Raw genomic sequence first — 20495 nt, 5'->3', positions numbered from 1 at the left:
GACGCCTGCCCCATGAGCATGTGGCCAAGGTCAACTGACTGTTTCCCAGCGCCATTAAGTAAAAGAGGCAGAGAGACGATTCAAGTCCACCACAATCTTTATTGCCCACGAGCGCCCGGACCGTGAACGAGCTACTCTAGGTGGTAACTGCTAACTATGGTCCAATCAAAACGCGTCAGTTCTGCGATAGGTTCGCCGGCTTTCCCTTTCTTTGGAGCAGTTTCCGTTTTCAACTTCACGTACTTACTAACGCCTTAGTACGAACTAATTATTTCTTAATAGCGTGGGTTATCTAAATAAAAGCAGCTCGCTCTTTTCCGAAATCCGTCCCAACCCCTACCACGTCAATGTTTTACGAATCCCTACCCACGACCTGACACTCTCTACAGCCCATGGAAAGTAATTTTGTACAGCCGAGCGGCGCTATTGAACAATCTCAGTGAGCTCACGAGGCAACCATAACAGCATTTGTACAAATCTGCATCACTGTGGAGTTTTGAAAAATCGAAGTGTTGACCGAAGTGCAGTATTGAAGCAAAGAGCACCGATTATTCGTTTACCATGCTCAACTTGAGCAGGGTCAACGTCACGTGACAACGCAAAAAATCTAAAGCCCCGCGCAAACTGCGCCAGCACCTGCCAGCAGTGCTGGCGAATTTTCGCTTGACTGGCTAAAGGACAAAGGAAATGTCAAAATGGGAAATGGACTTTCCGACATTTTCTTTGTCTTCTGGTTAGCCGAGCAAGAATTTGCAAAAAATGCTGGAAGTGCTGGCGCAGTTTGCACGGGGCTTAACAAAGACAGCCTGGTCCCAGGCGTTCTTATCGGGTTTCCTGTGCTCGGGGATTAACCGTGAGGTAGCCTGGGGTTTCCTGTGACGTCACAAATCTTACCATTCACAGGAACCCCAACAACAGGAAACCTCATAGAACGCCTGGGACTAGGCTGTAACAAAGACATCTCAAAGAAATTTACCACGTTCTCTACTATCAGTCTCCTCTACTAACTATGTGTGAGCTGAGAAGTAGAGAGGGGGAAGTATTTTTAAAAAGTTGGAACAAATTTTAAAATAAACAATTTATTGTAATAATGAAAGGAAAACGTTATTGAGATTCTGAAGGTATTTGCAGACAGACATGCTTTTTGATTTTCCTTCACACACTCCCACACTATCATACAAGTATATACAATGGGAAATATATTTGCCTCAGACCAGTTGGAATTCAGAGCGACCTTCCTCTTTTTGACCATCCTCGGGTACCAGGGCGTCAAGGTCAGCGTAACGAGGCGCAATAACAAGGCGGCGGAGGGGGAAGGGGGCAGAAGAGAGGATGCGCTCATTTCTCTTCTCTTCTGCCCCCCCCCCCCCCCTGGCCTTGTTCTGCCACGTTCTCGCACCTGTGACCTCAATGCCCTGAGCTCTTGAGGATATGCGTTTTGACTGGGAGGCCCTCTATACTGAAGTGACTTGATAGCTTTCTAGCATACTATAAAGGGTTGAGACAATCCTTTATCCATTTTGCTATGTGTCTGAGAGAGAGTAGAATGACTCCACTTTGTTGATGATATTCCACTGGGCCTCCTGAAAAAAATAATAATGTCACACAGTACTTTAATACGTTAAAAAGCACAATACATCATGTCACATATCACCATATTAAAGTGCATCTGAAGGAATAAACCGATATCCTTCAAAACGGCTCAATAACCGATATCTAATATATCCTATGCTAGAAGAATCTTCACTGCCAAAAATCCCCGATTTCCCATATTCCCCAATTTTTTTACAGCCCTTTGAATATACCAGTCTGTAACACCTTTGTCGCTGACCGTCAAACGTATTGCGGGCGCGTGGCGCGAAAATCAAACTTGTCAGCTCGCGCACAGTCTGCATCTTAATTCACGAAAATGGACGCTTCTTGTGAATCAACAAGCTCTGCGGAGTAAGAAAGCAATGCCAGTGACATCGAGACAGAGAAAGCGACTCAACAGCGATACAGCAACGTATTTTTGCCATAACAAGACGAGGCATTTACGGACAAATGATCTATGGATGTCGAATTATCGAAAAATACAGGAAGGGAACAGGAGGAGAAGCTTGTCAGCCGTCTAAATTGTTTGACAACAGTAGAATCGTGGGTGTGATATTTTTGTAGATACGAACAAAAGGAATTATATCCGTTAACTGACATCATAAAGTTTATTGTTCTCTTATTTCATGTACACATCACGCTAGTACAACTGCTCGCTATATTTTGTTGTTTTTGAGAATTTTTTTACGAACTTATTTTTTCGCTTCGGTCTTCGATTCTACGCTACTTTTTTTGTTTGATCACAGCAAGTTTTACATTCAAACACCGTCTCTAAAACGGTAGATATACGACCCTGAAATAAAATTAAACGATTTATTACCTGTTTGCCATGAGACTTACAAAAAAATGAAAATTTATAAGCAAACTTTCATCGCCTTTATTTATTTACCTTTGGCTTTTCGCCTAGGTTTTGAAGATCGTATATCATTGAAATTATCAGTGATCTATACGAATACATAAAAGGACCCCACTTTGAGCAAGATATAAAGCATTTTGTGCGAGGTGAATTTGAACTTTTTGTGGCTAAAGCAAATGATGCTATGAGAATGGCAAAATAAAAACTACTCAAACCATCCCGATTAAGAATCTAGTACCGTTGGAAAGGCAGGTGGCTACTATATCACGTACATACTGTATATAACAAATGCTTTTTGCATTCTTTTGTCATAGAGTTTAGCAATGTTTACATTTTAAAAGGCAGAGAGCGCACGGCTCACAATACGCGATGTCCTACACGAGACGAAAATATGATCACTGTTTGTGCGAAAAAATATGGGTCCTTTAGCATTTCATCTAGGTTTTGAGGATCGCGTATCATTAAAATTATATGTGATCTATACGAATATCTAAAGGACCCAACTTTGAGAAAGATAGCAAAGCATTTAGTGCGAGGTGGAATTGCTGTTAACCAAAATGGTGCCGTGTTTTTGTCACGAAATACGATGAGATGAAATGGTTAGAAAAAAAAAGACTGCTCAAAGGGTCTTCATTTTAATTTACGACTAGTATAAAAATGCATATTTGATGCTTTATATTGATATTTGGTCAGAGCACTGAGAGGACAAAGACGAAAAGAAGGATTTAGCGATTACCACATCTCTACATCTCTAGTGAGACGAAACAAAATATGATGTTTACGTACACAGCAAAAATGTCAAAGCAAATTATATCACTGTTTGTGCAAAAAAAATGTGGGTCCTTAGCATTTCATCCAGGTTTTGGGGGTTATACATTATCTAAATTATATGTAAGCTATATCGATATCTAAAGGACCCATCTGTTAGCGAGATAATCAGCATTTCGTACAACTAGTTTAGTAAACTATGATAGCGGCAATGGCACCATGTTCAGCGGCGTAGCCAGGATTTTTAACAGGAGGGGGGCCAAAAGGCCATTTCAAGGCATTTTGTTCCTGTATTTTAGATGATGTCTCATACATTTACTGTATTTTGGGTTGCTAGAAGGGGGGGCCCGGGTCCCCTGGGCCACCCCCTGGCTACGCCCCTGATGTTGGGGCAAGTAATGCAAAGTAAATGGCTTCAAAATTGCAAAATCATTTGAATTATCAATAAGTGGCTACTTTAAAATGCAAGCAGGATATACGTTTTATATTTGTATAAGGTTATATTTACTTTTTAAGCCAGCTACCAAGAGGAAAAGCACTGTTTGTCCACGTCTAATAAAGTTGCAAGGTAAAGACGCCGCATGTAGCCAAATCTGTTTTCTCTCACGCAAATTCACGCGAGCTCTAGCAATTCTCCTTATTTGGTGATCATTTCGCGCCAACTCGAGCTTTATCCGTGAGGGATTATGGGAAATCGGGGATTTTTGGTAATAAAGATTCTTCTATCATACGAGATATTAGATATCGATGGATGAACCGTTTTGGAGGATATTGCTTTAATTCCTTCAGATGTACTTTAAGTCACGCAATAATAACTACTTGTGATCGGGTGGTATTTTGGGTTATTTTAGATTTTGCTAAGATTTTAAGGAAGCGATTTTTGGATGGCGATTATAATTGTTTTACGTATTTTACAGATTGTTTCTCAAACGTGATTCTAATTCGATCCGTACACGTTTAGGAATTTACTTTCAACGTGCTCAAATTAATCATATCCTGTTTTCTTATCGTGATAAAAAGATATTTGTTTGTCCTGTTAGTAAGCACAGAAAAGCAGGGGTGGATGTGACCCCATAAAAGAACAATCAAAGTACAGAAATAACATTGATTTAATGAACATGTTTACAAATTCCTTTAGATTAGTATCAATAGCTTGATAGTGCTAATTGAATCAAGTAAGCGTCTTTTTACCATTTCCCAGGAAGATTAGTTTCTAAATTTGACAGGACAATGGACGCTGAGTAATCTGAGCTGTAGTAAATGTTAGCGTCCCTAGAAAAATGCGCGTCCCCAAGCGAGTAAAAAAGCGGCTGTTTTTACAGTATCTGTTAGTTTTTTAAGTACCGTTGAGCAAAGGAGACGCATTGCTTGCGAGGCGTGATGCGAGAGCGAGAAATGCAGTTGCTCAGGAAAGACATTCAGCAGAGATAAGCTACAAGCTTAGAGCGCTGTCCGTACGGGCCTGTCATGCCAGTTGTGTTCAGTTTGATTTACCGGTTGTAAGTACTTTGTTTTTAAAACTAGCCTTTGGTTTAGGTTACCTTTTCTCGGGATTTGACTATGTTTGTTATCACTTAAAATGTATTATTTAATTTGTTAATAAATCCTTATAAGTCCATGCCTTGCATCATGTATTCGTTCTCACGTTGCCTTTCGCTCGATCGTTTTCGTTTCATTCCATTTATTTTTGCCTACTTTTTGGTTGGTGTGAGAGCCTGTTAGTCTTGCTTTCAGTATTGCATTTGTGTCTACATTTTTCGTAACCGCACGGTAAATGTCAAGTTCCGACGGTTACATACTTACTAACCGAGAGTGAGGTCATGCCGGGATATATCAAACTGAGGCTTTGGCGGATCGACCGAGGCTTTGCGAGGTCGATGCGCCAAAGCAGAGGTTTTATATTTCCCGGTATGACCGAACGTTCGAGGTTAGTAAGTTGTTTATTATATGGCTTTTTAAAATAAAAATAACAAGAAAACAAGTCAAATTTCGCTTTCGCGCGAATATCGATTAGTTTATCGATCGATATCAAAAGGGCGGGAAAACAAGAAACACTCGCGCGCTGCCAAATCAAAAATGTAAATGAGTGAAAAGATTCAACAACAAGTAATTGGACGACTTTTTGGGCTATTTTCTTTCTATTTGCACTTTTTGGAAGGTTCAGGTTATATCATAGGTGAAGTTATCCAAACAGTAACAAAAAAAGCTGAGATGTCAGTCTTCACGGCATGAATGGACTGTTTAGTTAAAAAACTCCACGGTATGTAGAGAACAAACTTCTGTCTGAATTCATATATAACTGACATTCATAGATTGACTTTATCGTTATTATTATTATTGGGTTCCCTGTGGACATGATGACACGAGATTGATGAGCCCACGAGGGATTTGTTCAGTTCATTAAAAACCCATTCAGACAAGCACTCTTTCCGTAGTTTTAATCCCCCAACACGCCGATACATTGGTGCCGTGACCAGGATGGAGGAGCTGCAACGTCTAATTGCCTCTCGGCGAGGCCACAGGAGCCATCTTACGAAGTTAATGAAAAAATACGAGGAGATTATTACCAAAGATGGCGGGTTTACCGAACTCGAACTCGCATCGGCGAAAAACACAACGCAACAACTCGAAGCAAAGGCTGGGAAACTCCGAGACTTAGATGAGATCATAGCCCCGAAAATTGAGAAGCCTGAAGATTTGGAGGAGGAAATAATGGAAACGGAGGAAATCCAGGAAGGGATCACAGATATGATTGCAAAGCTAAGTGTAATCATTAACAATGACAATGTACCGAGTGTTAATACTCCCTCCCCCGTCGTTCCGCCGTCTGTCGCTTCAACATCCTCTCCCCAAAGTGCTTCTTCCATGTCTCAAAATCCAACCAATATAGATCCAACCCAAGTCGTGCCACCCTCAAACACAACTCAAGTTGTCCCGCCCCCAAACATTACTCACCCCAGCAATCAGCCTTTCATTCCCCAAGCAAGTAACTTCAACTCCTATAGCACACGTCTCCCAAAGGTGAACTTGCCCGTTTTTAGTGGGGACCCGTTGGAGTGGATGACCTTCTGGGATTCCTTTAATGTAGCTGTTCACAGCAATCCAGGCTTGCCTGATGTAGACAAGTTTTTAAACTTAGGTAATTAAAATTACCTAAAGGCCCAGGTTTCAGGGGAGGCAGAGCAAGCAATTGGGGGCTACCTAATTTCAGGGGATAATTATGTGAAGGCACTGGCCACTCTCAAGGAACGTTTTGGGCAAACACACAGAGTGACGAATGCTCATATGACTGCCCTATTAGATCTGCAATATCCCATAAGCAATCTTGAGAGCTTGCGCCACTTTTGTGATGCATTGGAAACCAATATAAGAGCACTAGAAGCCCTCGGCAAGTCCCAAGGCTCCTTTGGGTAACTCCTTATTCCTGTTATTTTAGGAAAGCTCCCTAATGAAACCAAGCGCAACCTAGCCAGAACACAACTATGGGGGGACTTGACCATACAAGGTCTGAGGGAAGCTCTTAAGCATGAGCTTAAGGTTTTAGAAGCAGGATCCCCCTCATTCTTTACCGGGGTAAAGGGGCCTCATCCCCAGGGGAAAGGCAAACCCAAGGTCATTCAGTGCGTTTACTGTAAAGGGAAGCACAGTACACATAACTGCGCCACCGTTTCTGACCCTAAGGCAAGGAAGGACATTGTTGTCAAGCTGAGGCTCTGTTATAATTGCCTTTCATCCTCCCATATCAGCTCCAAATGCACCTCGAAGTTTCGCTGCCGTCAATGCGAAGGTGAACATAACACCACCCTCAAACCTCACCCTGGGAACAAGGAGCTCCCACCACAAGCAGAGCCATCCCAGTCGGTTCATACCACATTAGCACCAGCACACCCCTAAGGCATCACTCATGAGTATCCAATACTTCTAAAAACTGCCGTAAGCCATGTCAGGGTTGGGAATACTGTACTAGCAGGGAGGTGAACATACTTCTCGATGAGGGCGCGCAACGCTCCTTCATTAAAGAACTCGGCGCAAAGCCTATTTCAAAGCCTATTTCCTCTCAGGGTGCTTGTTGTTCCACATAGCCACCCCCTGCAATGCAAACATCACACAGATGTCCGTAACATGCCCCACCTGAAAAGATTGAAATTAGCACACCCAGTGTCCAGTGGTAATTTCGAGATCAACTTGTTAATTGGTGGTGACCATTACTGGGACATTGTACAAGATAAGATTATCCGAGGGGAAGAGGGGCCCACAGCTATGCAGTCCAAATTGGGCTATCTACTATCTGGTCCTGTAAGGGCCAGGGGGGTGCAGGGCAATGTGACTAATATATTTCACATTTCAGCCCACCAAGAAGATAAATTTGATCTACAGCAATTTTGGTCGCTAGAGTCAATGGGCATATCACCCAATGCTGACCCCCCTGAGAAGAACTTCTTGACTAATTACCAGGCCACCTCGATCACTAGAGACGAAGACGGCACATACATTGCTGGGTTTCCCTGGAAGGAAGAGCACGCCCCTCTCCCAACTAACTTCAGTATCTGCGAGAGACGCACAAGGGCTACCGCACGACGACTTCACCAGACACCAGATTTGATGAAGAGTTATGACGACATCATCAAGGAACAAGAGGCCAGAGGATTCATTGAGAAGGTTAGCAACCCTGACCCGTCTGACCACGCCCACTACATACCCCACCACCATGTAAAAAAGGAGTCATCGACCACGCCCATTCGTATTGTCTTCGATTGTAGTTGTCACCAGGCCCCCTCGACCCCAATTCTGAACGACTGCCTAGAAGTCGGTTCACCTTACCTAGCCGACATGGGCTCGATTTTAGTGCGGTTTCGCGCCCACCCTATTGGAATTTCTACTGATATAGAAAAAGCTTTCCTCCATGTACGTCTCAGCGAAGCTGACCGCGACATGACCCGGTTCTTATGGCTCTCCGATCCCAGTGACCCCGAAAGTGAGTTCCAGACCTACCGTTTCAAGTCGGTCCGTTTCGGCTCTGCGAGCTCCCCCTTTATGCTGAATGCTGTCCTTCAAACACACCTTGATAATCATAAGACACCAGTCACACAGGACATGAGGGACAATCTCTATGTTGACAACATCATCACCGGCTGTGAAACACACCAAGAGGCCCTGAGTTACTATGACGAATCAAGAAGTGTCATGACTGAAGCCAAGTTCAACTTACGGTCTTGGGCATCCAATAGCCAACCCCTTCTCCATCGTGCTGCCCTTGATGGAGTGAATGATGCCAACTGCGACAGTGTCAATGTTCTAGGCTTACGGTGGGATACCTCAACCGACACGCTAATACTTGCATGTAAAGAATTACTAGCACCTGACGACACTCTTGTCACAAAGCGAGAGATCTTAAGGGAGTCATCTAAGATCTATGACCCACTAGGCCTCATCACCCCCATCTCAATCCGCGCTAAGATCCTTATCCAGGACCTCTGCAAGTTAAACGTAGATTGGGATGAACCCCTGAATGGGGAGATACGAACTCGCTGGCTCAGCATTGCGCAAGAAATCCGACAATCAACCAATCTTACTATTCCTAGATGCTATCTCAGCAATCGGTGAGCCAACGAGACGACCCAGCTGCATGTGTTCGTGGATGCTAGCCCGAAAGCCTACGGAGCTGTGGCATACATACGGCAGGCCAATCAGACTTCCTGTGTGATGGCGAAGTCACGTGTCGCTCCAGTAAAGGAACTGTCACTCCCCAGACTAGAATTGATGGCAGCACTGGCTGGTGCAAACCTTGCAGAGTACTTGCTTAACTCTTTGCAGAAGAATTTTCCTGATCTACAAGCATTCTTCTGGTCGGACAGCCAGATTGTGCTCAATTGGCTTCACAGTAATAAGCAGCTTCAGCAGTTTGTAGGTAACCGAGTCAGAGAAATCAAGCGTCTCTCTCAGCCATCTAGTTGGCGTTACTGCCCCACACGCGATAATCCAGCAGACCTACTAACGAGGGGTCTAACCACAGCAGAGCTCCAAGCATCAACAGCATGGTCCATCCTGGATAACTTCAGAATGCGACTGTCCAACGTGGGAATCAAGCACCACCCTTCTTGTTGAGATCCCAGAGGAAGAACCTAAAGTTACCCCAGAACCTGATGTGTTAGGAGAGCAAACCGACTCTGAAGCAGACGCGACTTCAGTCGAGAATCCAAGTATCAGCACGATCATGGATCCCACTAGACACAGCACACTGAGGAAACTTATACGTGTAACCGCTCTTGTACTGAGGTTCGTCTATAACCTCAGGAACCCCACTGACCGCAAAAACGGACCTCTGATGGTCACTGAGCTGACGAAAGCAAAAAGGACATGGATCCACGATCGCCCTAGCCATTCTTACGATAAAGAAATAGCAAACCTTTCCGCCCATGTCAAGTCTGGGACCCCTTTGACACGCCAGCTGCGCTTGTTCATGGATGACGATGGCTTACTTCGATGTGGCGGGAGGATTCACAACGCCCCTGTTTCTGAAACCGCCAAGTTTCCAGTTCTTCTTCCAAAGAAAGACTACGTGACGACCCTCATTATCTGTGACACGCATGAACGCCAATTACATGCTGGCCTTCGGGAAGATTCCAAGTAAAAAGGGTCTTGAACAAATGCGTAACGTGCCAAAAAGTGAACGGTGCTCCATACCGAGCTCCAGACGCTCCGCCACTAACAAGCCTCAGACTCCGGGAGTCCCGACCCTTTGCGGTTACAGGAGTGGACTTTACGGGAGAACTATATATACGAAACGGGAAAACTGACTCGAAGGCCTATATCTGTTTGTTTACATCCGCAGCTACTAGAGCTGTACATCTTGAAGTCGTTTCAGATTTATCAGTCAAAACATTCATTCTCGCCGTACGTAGATTCGCAAGCCGCCAGTCCATTCCAGACGTTATCATTTCTGATAATGCCAGTATCTTCCAATCGGCGGCTGCTGAACTCGAGCACCTGTTTAATTCACCAACGCTCAAACAGGAGCTCGGCAAACAAGGGATAGATTGGAAGTTTATCCCGAAAAGAGCTCCATAGTATGGAGGGTTTTGGGAGAGGCTGATCGGCCTCACGAAGACGACGCTAAAGAAAGTCCTTGGCCGAGCATCCATCAACTTAGTCACTCTCTAGACGGTTGTCATGGAAATTGAGGCTATCCTTAATGACCGCCCACTAACATATGTCTCTCCTGACATAAATGATGAAGACCCTCTCACACCATCCCATCTACTGTATGGAAGGAGGATCACCAGTCCCCCACATCCTGACACTGATGCGGACGAACTAACTGACCCGAGCTATGGAAACGATGATCATCTCCGAAGGGATGCTACTCGTGTAGCACTAGTTATACAACACTTCTGGCAGCGCTGAAAGCAGGAGTACCTCACTTCGCTGCGGTGCTTCCATGACGCAACAGGTGGCAGCGGTGAAACACGCGTCAAGATAGGAGACGTTGTCCAGATCCACAGCGAGAAGAAGAGGTTGAAGTGGAAACTAGGCGTAGTGGAAGATCTGATTAGAGGTGCCGACGGATGTGTACGGGCTGTAACCTTAAAAACAGCTAAGGGTCACACGAACAGACCTATCTCCAAGCTATATCCCCTTGAGATTACTACTAATGTTGTGGAAACTGCAGACGCACAGACAGGAGGTCAGCTCCAGTCCAACCAACCTATCAGGAGGAGCATGCGAATCACAGCTGCCACAAGGGACCGCATCGCAGACTGGGCCCGGCAACTACGCCCCCCCCCCCCCCCCCGGAGGATGTCTGAACTCATATATAACTGACATTCATTGAGTGACATTATCGTTATTATTGTTATTGGGTTCCCTGTGGGCATGATGTCACGAAATTGATGAGCCCACGAGGGATTTGTTCAGTTCATTAAAAACCCATTCAGACAAGCACTCTTTCCGTAGTTTTAATTGTAGTTTTAATCCCCCAACACGCCGATACAACTTCTTAAGTACAATGAAAAGGCCAATTGCTTTGTGCAGCTTTATGATTTGATGGAAATATTGCATTTACAAATAAAAGGTAGTACTTTTATCTTCAAGAGACTTTTCTGGGTCTTTACACCCCTTGTTATTTATTCATTTGTCTTTGTTTATCCGATGTATTTCTTGGCTATCGGTGGCGCTCGCCGACTTATTGTTTTTCTTTTTGTCAAAATTTTCCTCCTCAATCTCTTCAGATTAATAAAACTCCGACTCAGAGTGCTCGTCCATTCCCATTTTGTTCTTGTTGCTGTTGCTTTGGTTTTTCGGTCGATTTTGTTTTAGCGAAATTCGTGCAACCGAACAAAACAACACAAAAAAGCTCACTAAATGTCCCGCTCCGGATACGGTAAAAGACGGCTCGCCAACAAACCATTTCTGCTTCTTCTGGGTGTTAGAATTCGCTACTTGAATGTTCGCTGACGCTCATTTTGCAGTTTGAAGGTGGAAAAGATTAAAAAAACATAAGATTGTGAAAATGTTTTCGTAGGGCAATACGGGATTCCGTAATGCCCTCAGAGACGGGCAATACGGGAATGTCACGACTACAAATTAGCCAATCACAGCGCGCGTACTATCGTAGCCATATAATAATGTCACACAATACCTCATTATGTCATACAATACCTCATTAAGTGACACAAGGAGCACAATACCTCATTAAGTCAAACAATACCTCATGACACACGACACTCTATTAACTCAATGTCACACAATACCTCATTCAGTCTCCTATACTCATTTCTCACAGCAACCTGAAATATGACTAGGGACAGGACGGTACCAAGAAGTGACAGGTTGTATGGCGTGAACCACCAGTGGGAGGCAACTTTCAAACCTGAAAACCAGACAGATCAAATAAAACCACCAGTCAGGAGGAATAGAAGAATTCTGAATTGTGATTAATATAGAAATCTACAGGAAAAACTTGGAAAATGAAGGGAGCCATAACTATTTCCAGGGACGGTCCCTGAACGTTTCACGAGTTTCAAAAATTGGAAATCAGGTTTCACGATAAACTGATGACAAGGATAAATTTTTACTCGGAATTCACGATTTTAAAAAGCATAGATCACGATTCATGATTTTTAAAAAGCAAAGATTCACAATAAACAAAAAAAGGCCATTCAGAGATCACGAAAATCATTTTTAAATCGTTTATAAATCATAAATACTAAGATTGGGTATTATTTTACCCTTTAACCTATCCTAACTATCAATAAACTGAATACAGTACTTACAGAATTTCTTATCATGGAATATGCAATTCTGCCAAATATATGTGGGCATGTCAGAAATAAGGGTGCATAAAACTCCAGTGATAAAAAGAACCTGTAAATAGATAAAGACATGTAAGAGGGTTTTACAGACAAGGTTAGCCATTTACATGTTACTGTCCAATCACTGCAGGTTACAAAACACAGATTCGTAGACTTTCAACTGCAGCAGGGCGTACACTGGGAGTGGTTTTGGTACCTTAGTTGTGGGAGACACTCCTTCGTCATCAAATGGTTGCCTCTGGGCAGCAATGATAATAACCAGTACAAATGAACTTAAACACAGACTCCAGTAAAAGCCCAGGTGTAGACAGTAGAAAATGAGGGCTTCCTTGCAATAACTAAAAACAACACAAACAGGAAGTAAGCGCATGCATTTGTAAAGTGCCTATTGAACAGTTTCTAAAAGCTTTACATTTAAAATCCGAATACACGTAGCTTCTGGTAAGCCCACTATGTACAACAAGTCAAATTCAGGGCCAAGAACCAGAAAATATAATCCATGGCAAGTTCTGATCCTGTTATGCTGTAGAAGAGACTTGCCTTAAATATATTTCCATAACAGCAAAGAAGACTACAGAAAGTAAACATTGGAACACAAATATTATGTCTTTTGTCCAGAAAAGCTCACATGGTAAAAACAGCATCTGCAAAAGAAACCAAGGAATAATCGAATGCAATTCATATTTATATCTTACATGAAATATAACACAAAAACACTGCAAGGAGTGCCTCCTCTCCCTTGAATGGGATTTTAGAAAAGTGTATTGGTGCTTATATGTACCACTGACAGCTTGTTAGCAATTCTTTTTATACAAAGACACTCGTAAATCACACGTCAGCATGCGCATGTACTCATCAAAACTAGATTGTAACATAAGAAAACATTTTTTTGTTTCATAAAACAAATAGATCTCATTTTTTTGTGAGTGTGTCCTCTAATAGATGCACAGAAGATGTCACAGCGTCTCGTGAACAACAGTCACGAAACTGGACTACGTCTTGTTGGGTACTTTTTTGTTCATGACAAGCTGTGACATTATCTATGCATCGATTAGAGGACAGATGCACACAGATCTTTTTGTTAAATAAATCACTTTGGAGTTTACTTATTATAAAACTTGTTCTGTATCAAATACAATATTCAGAGTTAAGTGGTTTTAACCGGTGGTGGTAACCAGTGGTTTAAGAAGTGATATAAAGATTTACCAAAGAGCTGCCTAAGTATGATATATCCCCCTCCCAAACTCTTGCTTTTGCTCCAATAAGAAGCAATTTTTTTTAGTATGATTTTTTTGTATTGTTTTGAAAATAAATGTATCCCAAATTCCAGGAATATCTGATTTGACCTAATATTTGGGTGAGGAAGCTTAATTAACCTGAAAGGATCAGAACAGGTAGGGGAAATTCATTTAAACCACAACCAGCAGACATATGTTCTCAATTTTTGAAGCTCTAAATTGCCCAAAAAACTCTATTTGACATTTTGATGTTTATGGCCATTTTTCTCTCCCACTTTCCCCAGGCTTCCCTGTCTTACACCCTTGTCTAACATACCATTCTGATGCCACTCTTGATACTTTGGTACGAGTTTGTACTTGAGACACTAGTATTGAATCGCATAAGCTCATCTTGAAAATACCCTACAAGGTATTTGGGTAAGAATTGTTGGATGGAATTGATTGTAAAATACAAGCATATAGATGCTGGTCCATACTGTTAAAGAATATTTGGTAATATACAATATTCTTACCGCCAGATCTGTGGCGCCTTTGGTAATTTAATGCAAATGACAGGCTGAGAACCTACATAGCAAAACAAAAAACAAACAAGAACATTACTTATTGGCTATATGTCCTTAAAACTTGATCTCCTAAGCAAAAATATGTTACCTCAAATACTTTAAGAGCAGCATCTAAAGAAAATTAATAAAAGTGTTTTAATAAATCCAATAATTGTTACATAAAGCATCAGCATTTAGCTCTATGGCATAAGAACTCTTTACCTGTAATAAATAAGACTTTTTCTTGGTCTATAGTTGCATACAAAACAACACCAACAACAGATCTGTTTGGGAATAAAATTTAAAAAATATATATTAAAATACTATCACTTAACAAGCTTCAGAGATATTTTTTGTTTGCATTTAAAGAAGGCCATAATCATACCACCATTTTATACACCTGCTCAGTGCCTAGTCACACAGGCATCTATTCCCATCAACTAATTTATGCCAAAAAACGAGATACTCTTTATCAGATTTTGCCAATAACGTATCAGACTTCAATCATAGATTGAAGCCCGACCCTAACCCTATCCTGCTGCACATCCCATATATGCAGTGAATATAGGCAGCATCTACTCCCCCTTCCCTGGTGAAGGAAAAACCACTATTCAATAAAATAAAATCACTCTCCCAAAGGATTGTTAAACAGTATAGTACCTGAGGAATACAAGGACAAAATAGATTATCCACATAACATTGGATACAGCAGCGGGGTGTACAGTCACATTCAAAACAGTAATGCTGAAAAAGACAACAAGAGAAGTTACAACCAACAACACAAATACATAAAACAGGAAAATATGAACTATTCTTAAGGATATAAACTGTAATTAAGCTCTAAGCATCCTGGATACACCCATGGCAACACCATGGTGTCAGTGTAAACACATTGCATACGAATGAGTATAGTGTATCTGATGTTAGCGTGAACACAGCATGGGTGAGCTGATATCTGATGTTACAGAAATACAGCAAACACAGCTTTTCTATTATTACCTGTTGTATTTAAAGCATGTTATTACTGCACAAGTAAAGGCAATAGCACTGATCAATATCAGCACTGTGACAGTAGCTGCATGGTGTAATTCTGCCTCATCTTGTTCCTCTGAAAACAAGAGACAAATTTTACAAAAGCTTTAGGGCAAGATAGTCTCCAGTGACAGAGCATGGTCTCACATCTAATTGAAAATAGATAAATACTGTCTATAAATAGTGAGATTCCATAAATACATTTAAGTGTTGTTGAGAATGTGAGCTGACAAGACTAAAGCCCAAAGGACACATCCTGATGCCGAATGGCCAAATATGAACAACTAATGTACTAGTCATTTGAAACTCCAACCTCCACAGCTCTGGGGAAGGGTGGCTGTTGGCTTTTGCATTTTCCAAGATGGTATATGGCTGTTTCCAGTTGTTATTTGTACCCACCCCTCCTGGGTGGTGAAAAGTCTAAGAGTCAATACCCCCTTGGGACAATTCTGGTTTCAAAGTGCTGAAAACCCCCAGGTTAACCACAAACTTCATTGGGACCATGGAGGTGGAGGTTTCAAAGGACTAGTGCAATATGGACATTTATGCAGAGTATTATAGCCACACTGCCTTTTCTCTAGTTGTAATCTAAAAAAATGTTGACAATGAGGTGCTTTTTTATAAGCTGTTTCTGTTGCTTCATAGACTACACTTTGAAACACATTAAATAGTCATCACAACACTCAGACCCATCTCATGATACTGTTCACTTTACATTAATCTGATTTACAATATAATTACAACTTCTATTGTTTAAATCATGGGCGGCCCAACAACAAACGTGTGACCGGTAAAGAAGATGACTATCAAACATCCCCGGCCCTACCAACAGATAAAAATCGATCATCTGAAACTAAGTGACTTAATCAATAATAATCGATATTAATCAGTTGATTACTAATGATTGATATTGGAAATCGATTATAGAGTGGTTTTCACTGTAATCAAAGAGATTATTATTGATTATTATTGATTATTAGTATATATTAGTATAAATAAACTAAATAGTATTTCATGGGTTTTTTAAAACCACTCTAATTGATACTCAAAGCCCAAGAGTACTCAATCATATTGATTATTATCGATTAATATCTGGTTTTATCAATTTCTTATATTTAAAACTGACCACTGGAAAATTGAATCTGAAATCACCGTTACCGTGTGAACTGGGAATGATACATCTAGCTTCTCGGTGTGTGTTCATCTGTAAATGTTATTTCATCTCAAATACTTTCAATATGAGTAATGATACGACATTTTATGTTGTTGTTAAGTGTGATGTGAAGGGATTCCACTACATACCAGTTTCAGAATTTAACAATTAGGTTAGACACAGCAGAAGTGTGACATATGAACAGGGCTTTATACAGGGTTGTTCTTATGCTTTCCAATCAGCTAATATAATGGCTGAGTAGTGTTCAGGAATCTTTTATCAAGAATTATATGGGTTCATAAAGAACCTTTAGTAATTAAATGCTGTTGTTATCTTTTATAATGGTGAATGTGGTTTCAAATGGTAAAATTGAGCCCTTTTGAAGTGATATAAAGACTTGCTTTGTTTATCTTATCTTGTCTATCTGATTTTATTTGAAGAAATACAGTCAAACAATTGATCACTCGGTTTAGGGTGATAAGTACATTTCGATGAAATGGACAGAAATCAATATAATCAACAATTTCAACATTTTTCGGTAAAAATCGATAATAATCGATACTCACTGATGTTATCGATCTCTGTTGATTTCCGGTATTAATCGGTTGATTGATATTGATTTTTATCGATTACTATTGATTACTATTGATTATCGGGATTATATCGATTGGTAGGGCTGGGAAACAAAATTATTGTGGTCATTAACTGCTTTGGCCTAAGTAAAAATAACGTTTATATGGCTAAAATCAGAGCACAAAACAGAACCTGTATTCTCACCACAGTAGCTTGCGTTTGATCGTGGAAGAAGCTGATAAAGAGTCGCATTTGTGACTGCAAAACAAGAAGAGTCACAAGCATTGTCTCCCATTGCGATATCAACACAGGAAGTCCAAAAAGACGGGAAGCAATTTTCCACCGGCGTAGATGAAGAGTGAGTCTGCGGGAAGTCAGCGGTTTTTACGGAATCGATCAGGTCCGGTACGTAGTCGGAAATCCCGACTGACTCGCCGACCCTGGCTCTCAGCTGTCTGCTACATTTACTTCCGGTGTATTAGGCATTACAAAACTTCCGGTATAAAAATAGAATGCCACACGCTGAATTTGGCGGGAACTGTAAAGTCCAACAATTTCCGCATTTGAACAATGTCACAAACTCTTTCGGAAAGAGAGGTAGAATTTCTACGACAACATTTTACAGAAGTTAGAACAGATGAGAATTACTTTTATGGCATTTTTGATGAAGATGACAAGTCTTTTAATTCTGTTTTAGAGGAATTCATTTGCCTTTCATCTAGTTCGTTTGTTAAGGTTGACTTTCACGCAAAAGGAGACAAACGATACTCTGAATCAGGTAAGTGCTGTGTAGCTCAGTGGGACGCAAAAATGCGAAGTCTTCATTTTTATAAAATTTGAACATGTTTCTGTCGAGGTTTATGGTATGTTGGTATGCGTTTTGAAAACGTTTATGATCTCTACATGGCATATTATTTACATTTACTGGCGCTGGCTCGACTCGTACCAGAAAAGGTATCTTTATAATGCATTGTAATCGCTATTTATTATGTGAACGACTTGAGCATTTAAGGACCCGTTTATATTGGGAGGAGCACGGGCTTACACTTCCTTGGGAAATTTAGGAGGGTTTTTACTTTTAGCTGTAATTTCCATGGTTAACTCTCCTTACAATAATAGTTGGGTCATATAACCATTGCTGAACATTCCAGAATTACCAAGCAGCACAAAAAAACGACATTTCTATGGTGTTAGAAGTTCCTTTAATTTTTTTATTCTATTTTGGAAGCAGTACTCCATTTATAGTGTATATTAATAAAGTAGCTAATCCTCGCGATTATTCCTCGTTACAACCTGTAACAGGATGCCGTGAAGTTAATGATTTAGGCACGGCTGGACAGAACATACCTAAATTTATTTCAGCTGTGCTGTTCGATTGAATAAGCAGAACATGCCTTCAAGTGCTACCAATCGGCAAAATGTCGCTCCAAAGCCCCCCTACCAACGTGTTCAAATCTCTTAAAAGCCTATACTAGGAGAGTTATTGCCGCTTCCCTCGGCTAAGCCTTCCCTAGGATTATCCCTCGTGTACCCCCTCCCCCCCCCCCCCGTTGGAAATTTTGAAATGACTTGTTATCATGGATTTTACCAATAAATGAAAAAAATATGGGTGCCAAATTATGGACATAGCAAAAACGTAAAAAGTCATTTGCTGGATAGGGTAAGGTACCAGATGATATTATTTACTCCCAGTTTTACCCAATTTGGTTGCAGCTTCTCCCGTATTCCAGCATGTCCGAGGGAATCTTCCTATAAAGTTTTTTGGACACCCTTTCTTGGTTGAATCTGCAGAAACGCAGCATTGTCTTTATGGACCTATTAAGGTAGGCAAATGCGAAACGAAACGGCGACGGCTTCTCGGTAAAAATGTTAGTAAGTTGTGTACTTTGCAGTTCTATTTCACGTTTATAATTTTTTTAAACAAATAATGTCTGCATTTCTCTTCTGTTCGAATTGTTTGTGTCTCTTTATGAAATTTACCCACCGGCAACCGACCCCCCCACCCCCCCCCCCCTCCGATGGAGCCAACCCTGTGTTACAATAGCCAAATAATTTTGCAATAGGATAGCAAAGGTGGCAAGAAAAAGACTGCACGCCCTGGAGAGCACGACTATGGAAGGTCTTACCAGAAAATCGAAGGTACTCGAAAGCTGGACTGTCCTGCTTCAATACAGATCAGGTGCATTCGGGTATTCGATGAATACACGGTCGACCAGACATCCCACTCCAGCCCGAATAGCTTCAAAAGCGCAAAGAAAAGTGCTTTGGATCGACTTAAGAGGAGCTCTCGAGAGTGAAATCCCCACGTCAACCACCTTGCGTTAATATGTGAAGCTTCCTCTGTGTGTTGAACACAGAGGCCATCCACTGGGAGAAGCTGCGACCATAAACCAGCTGGTCGACAAGAAGGTTATTTCAAAGATCTAAGAGCTCGTCGCCAAAGGCATTACGCGACCAGACCAGGTGAGACAATACCTAGAGGAGTATGTAGAGAGGGATCTGTTCCCAAAGAAATCAAACAGGCGTTACTTTCCAACAAGACAAGACCTCCGCAACCATATAGCTAAAGCCATCTCGGCATCGCGGTACTCAAAAGATGACCAAGAGTCCCTGGAGCGGAAGGTTGAAGAATGGCAGACGGACGACTCAACGACGAAGTTCTTCTACCGAACAAAGTCAAAAGTGGCGAAAGGAGAGTCAATGGAGGGAGAGACGACAGAAGGAGTAAACTCTGTCTGCAAGAAGTAAACTCTGTCTGCAAGACGACAACAAGGATTGGCTGGGGTGTGACCGCTGTGGCCAGTACTTTCATGCCACCTGTGCCAGTGTCGACTTTGCAACAGCTCTTTCCTCACAATTTTACTGCCCCTAATGCCCCTGATCCTGTCATATTGATATAATTGTGGATTACTAAGTGTCAATAGTTTCCTAATAATTATTTTAACAGGGCCGTAGGAGCTCATTGAGGGTGCTTTCCTTGGGGTGATAGAAGTCAACGAGAATGGATAAAACAGATTTAGTGTAATGGGCTCAAGTAAGCTGTGGAACAGTGATACAGATTGAAACGAAAAATCATTATTTTGCTTATTAAAGAATTTCTTGGATATAAATCTAATACTATGGAGTCATGTAGGCTTGATAACCAGTCTGAAATTTCCTTTTTTTGTACGTACCTCCTGCCCGTTAACAGAGACATATCTGGTGCAAACAATGTAGGAATAGTGTAAGACCCCACTGAAATTTGTGGTGGCTTGTTATGACTTTAGTTGCTATAGTGACAGTGGTGGTGAAGGGTCAGGAAGATCAGCTTGGGATCTCAAGATTTTTAGCCTTGTCTCATGGATAGCATTTTGTGAATTGCTGTATACATTCTACTTTATCACTTAAAGATAAAATTATTGGTGTTATCTCATATATTTGTTGTGTTTT

At 41.5% G+C, this 20495-nt stretch overlaps 3 protein-coding genes across 4 annotated transcripts; 2 read left to right on the top strand and 1 right to left on the bottom strand.

Moving 5' to 3' along the window:
- Window positions 1-1063: 1063 nt before the first annotated feature.
- On the bottom strand, window positions 1064-17544 carry LOC5519725. The gene is made up of 12 exons (XM_001639462.3): window positions 17271-17544; window positions 15308-15416; window positions 14969-15052; window positions 14531-14592; window positions 14418-14440; window positions 14279-14330; window positions 14083-14168; window positions 13069-13172; window positions 12725-12866; window positions 12490-12580; window positions 11968-12086; window positions 1064-1583 (listed from the first exon to the last, which is right to left on the bottom strand). Exons 1-12 carry the CDS (start codon window positions 17359-17361, stop codon window positions 1524-1526), a joined length of 1023 nt encoding a protein of 340 aa, XP_001639512.3. The 5' UTR covers window positions 17362-17544; the 3' UTR covers window positions 1064-1523.
- LOC116603367 lies at window positions 7208-11155 on the top strand. Its single transcript, XM_048726733.1, has one exon. The coding sequence runs from the start codon at window positions 7208-7210 to the stop codon at window positions 8819-8821; it is 1614 nt and encodes a 537-aa protein (XP_048582690.1). The 3' UTR covers window positions 8822-11155.
- Window positions 17471-20478, top strand: LOC125561914. Of its 2 annotated transcripts, none has more exons than XM_048726735.1 (3): window positions 17471-17844; window positions 18780-18889; window positions 19130-20478. In XM_048726735.1, exons 1-3 carry the CDS (start codon window positions 17637-17639, stop codon window positions 19361-19363), a joined length of 552 nt encoding a protein of 183 aa, XP_048582692.1. In that variant the 5' UTR covers window positions 17471-17636; the 3' UTR covers window positions 19364-20478. The 2 variants fall into 2 exon arrangements, with proteins under 2 accessions (XP_048582692.1, XP_048582693.1); XM_048726736.1 differs by having other exon boundaries at window positions 17476-17844; window positions 20014-20478.
- The last annotated feature ends 17 nt before the right edge of the window (window positions 20479-20495 follow it).

This window comes from Nematostella vectensis, chromosome 4 (genome assembly GCF_932526225.1).
Source record: "Nematostella vectensis chromosome 4, jaNemVect1.1, whole genome shotgun sequence".
Classification (NCBI taxonomy): domain Eukaryota; kingdom Metazoa; phylum Cnidaria; class Anthozoa; order Actiniaria; family Edwardsiidae; genus Nematostella; species Nematostella vectensis.
The sequence above is the reverse complement of the archived record's forward strand: the minus strand, read 5'-3'. Positions and strand labels throughout refer to the sequence as shown.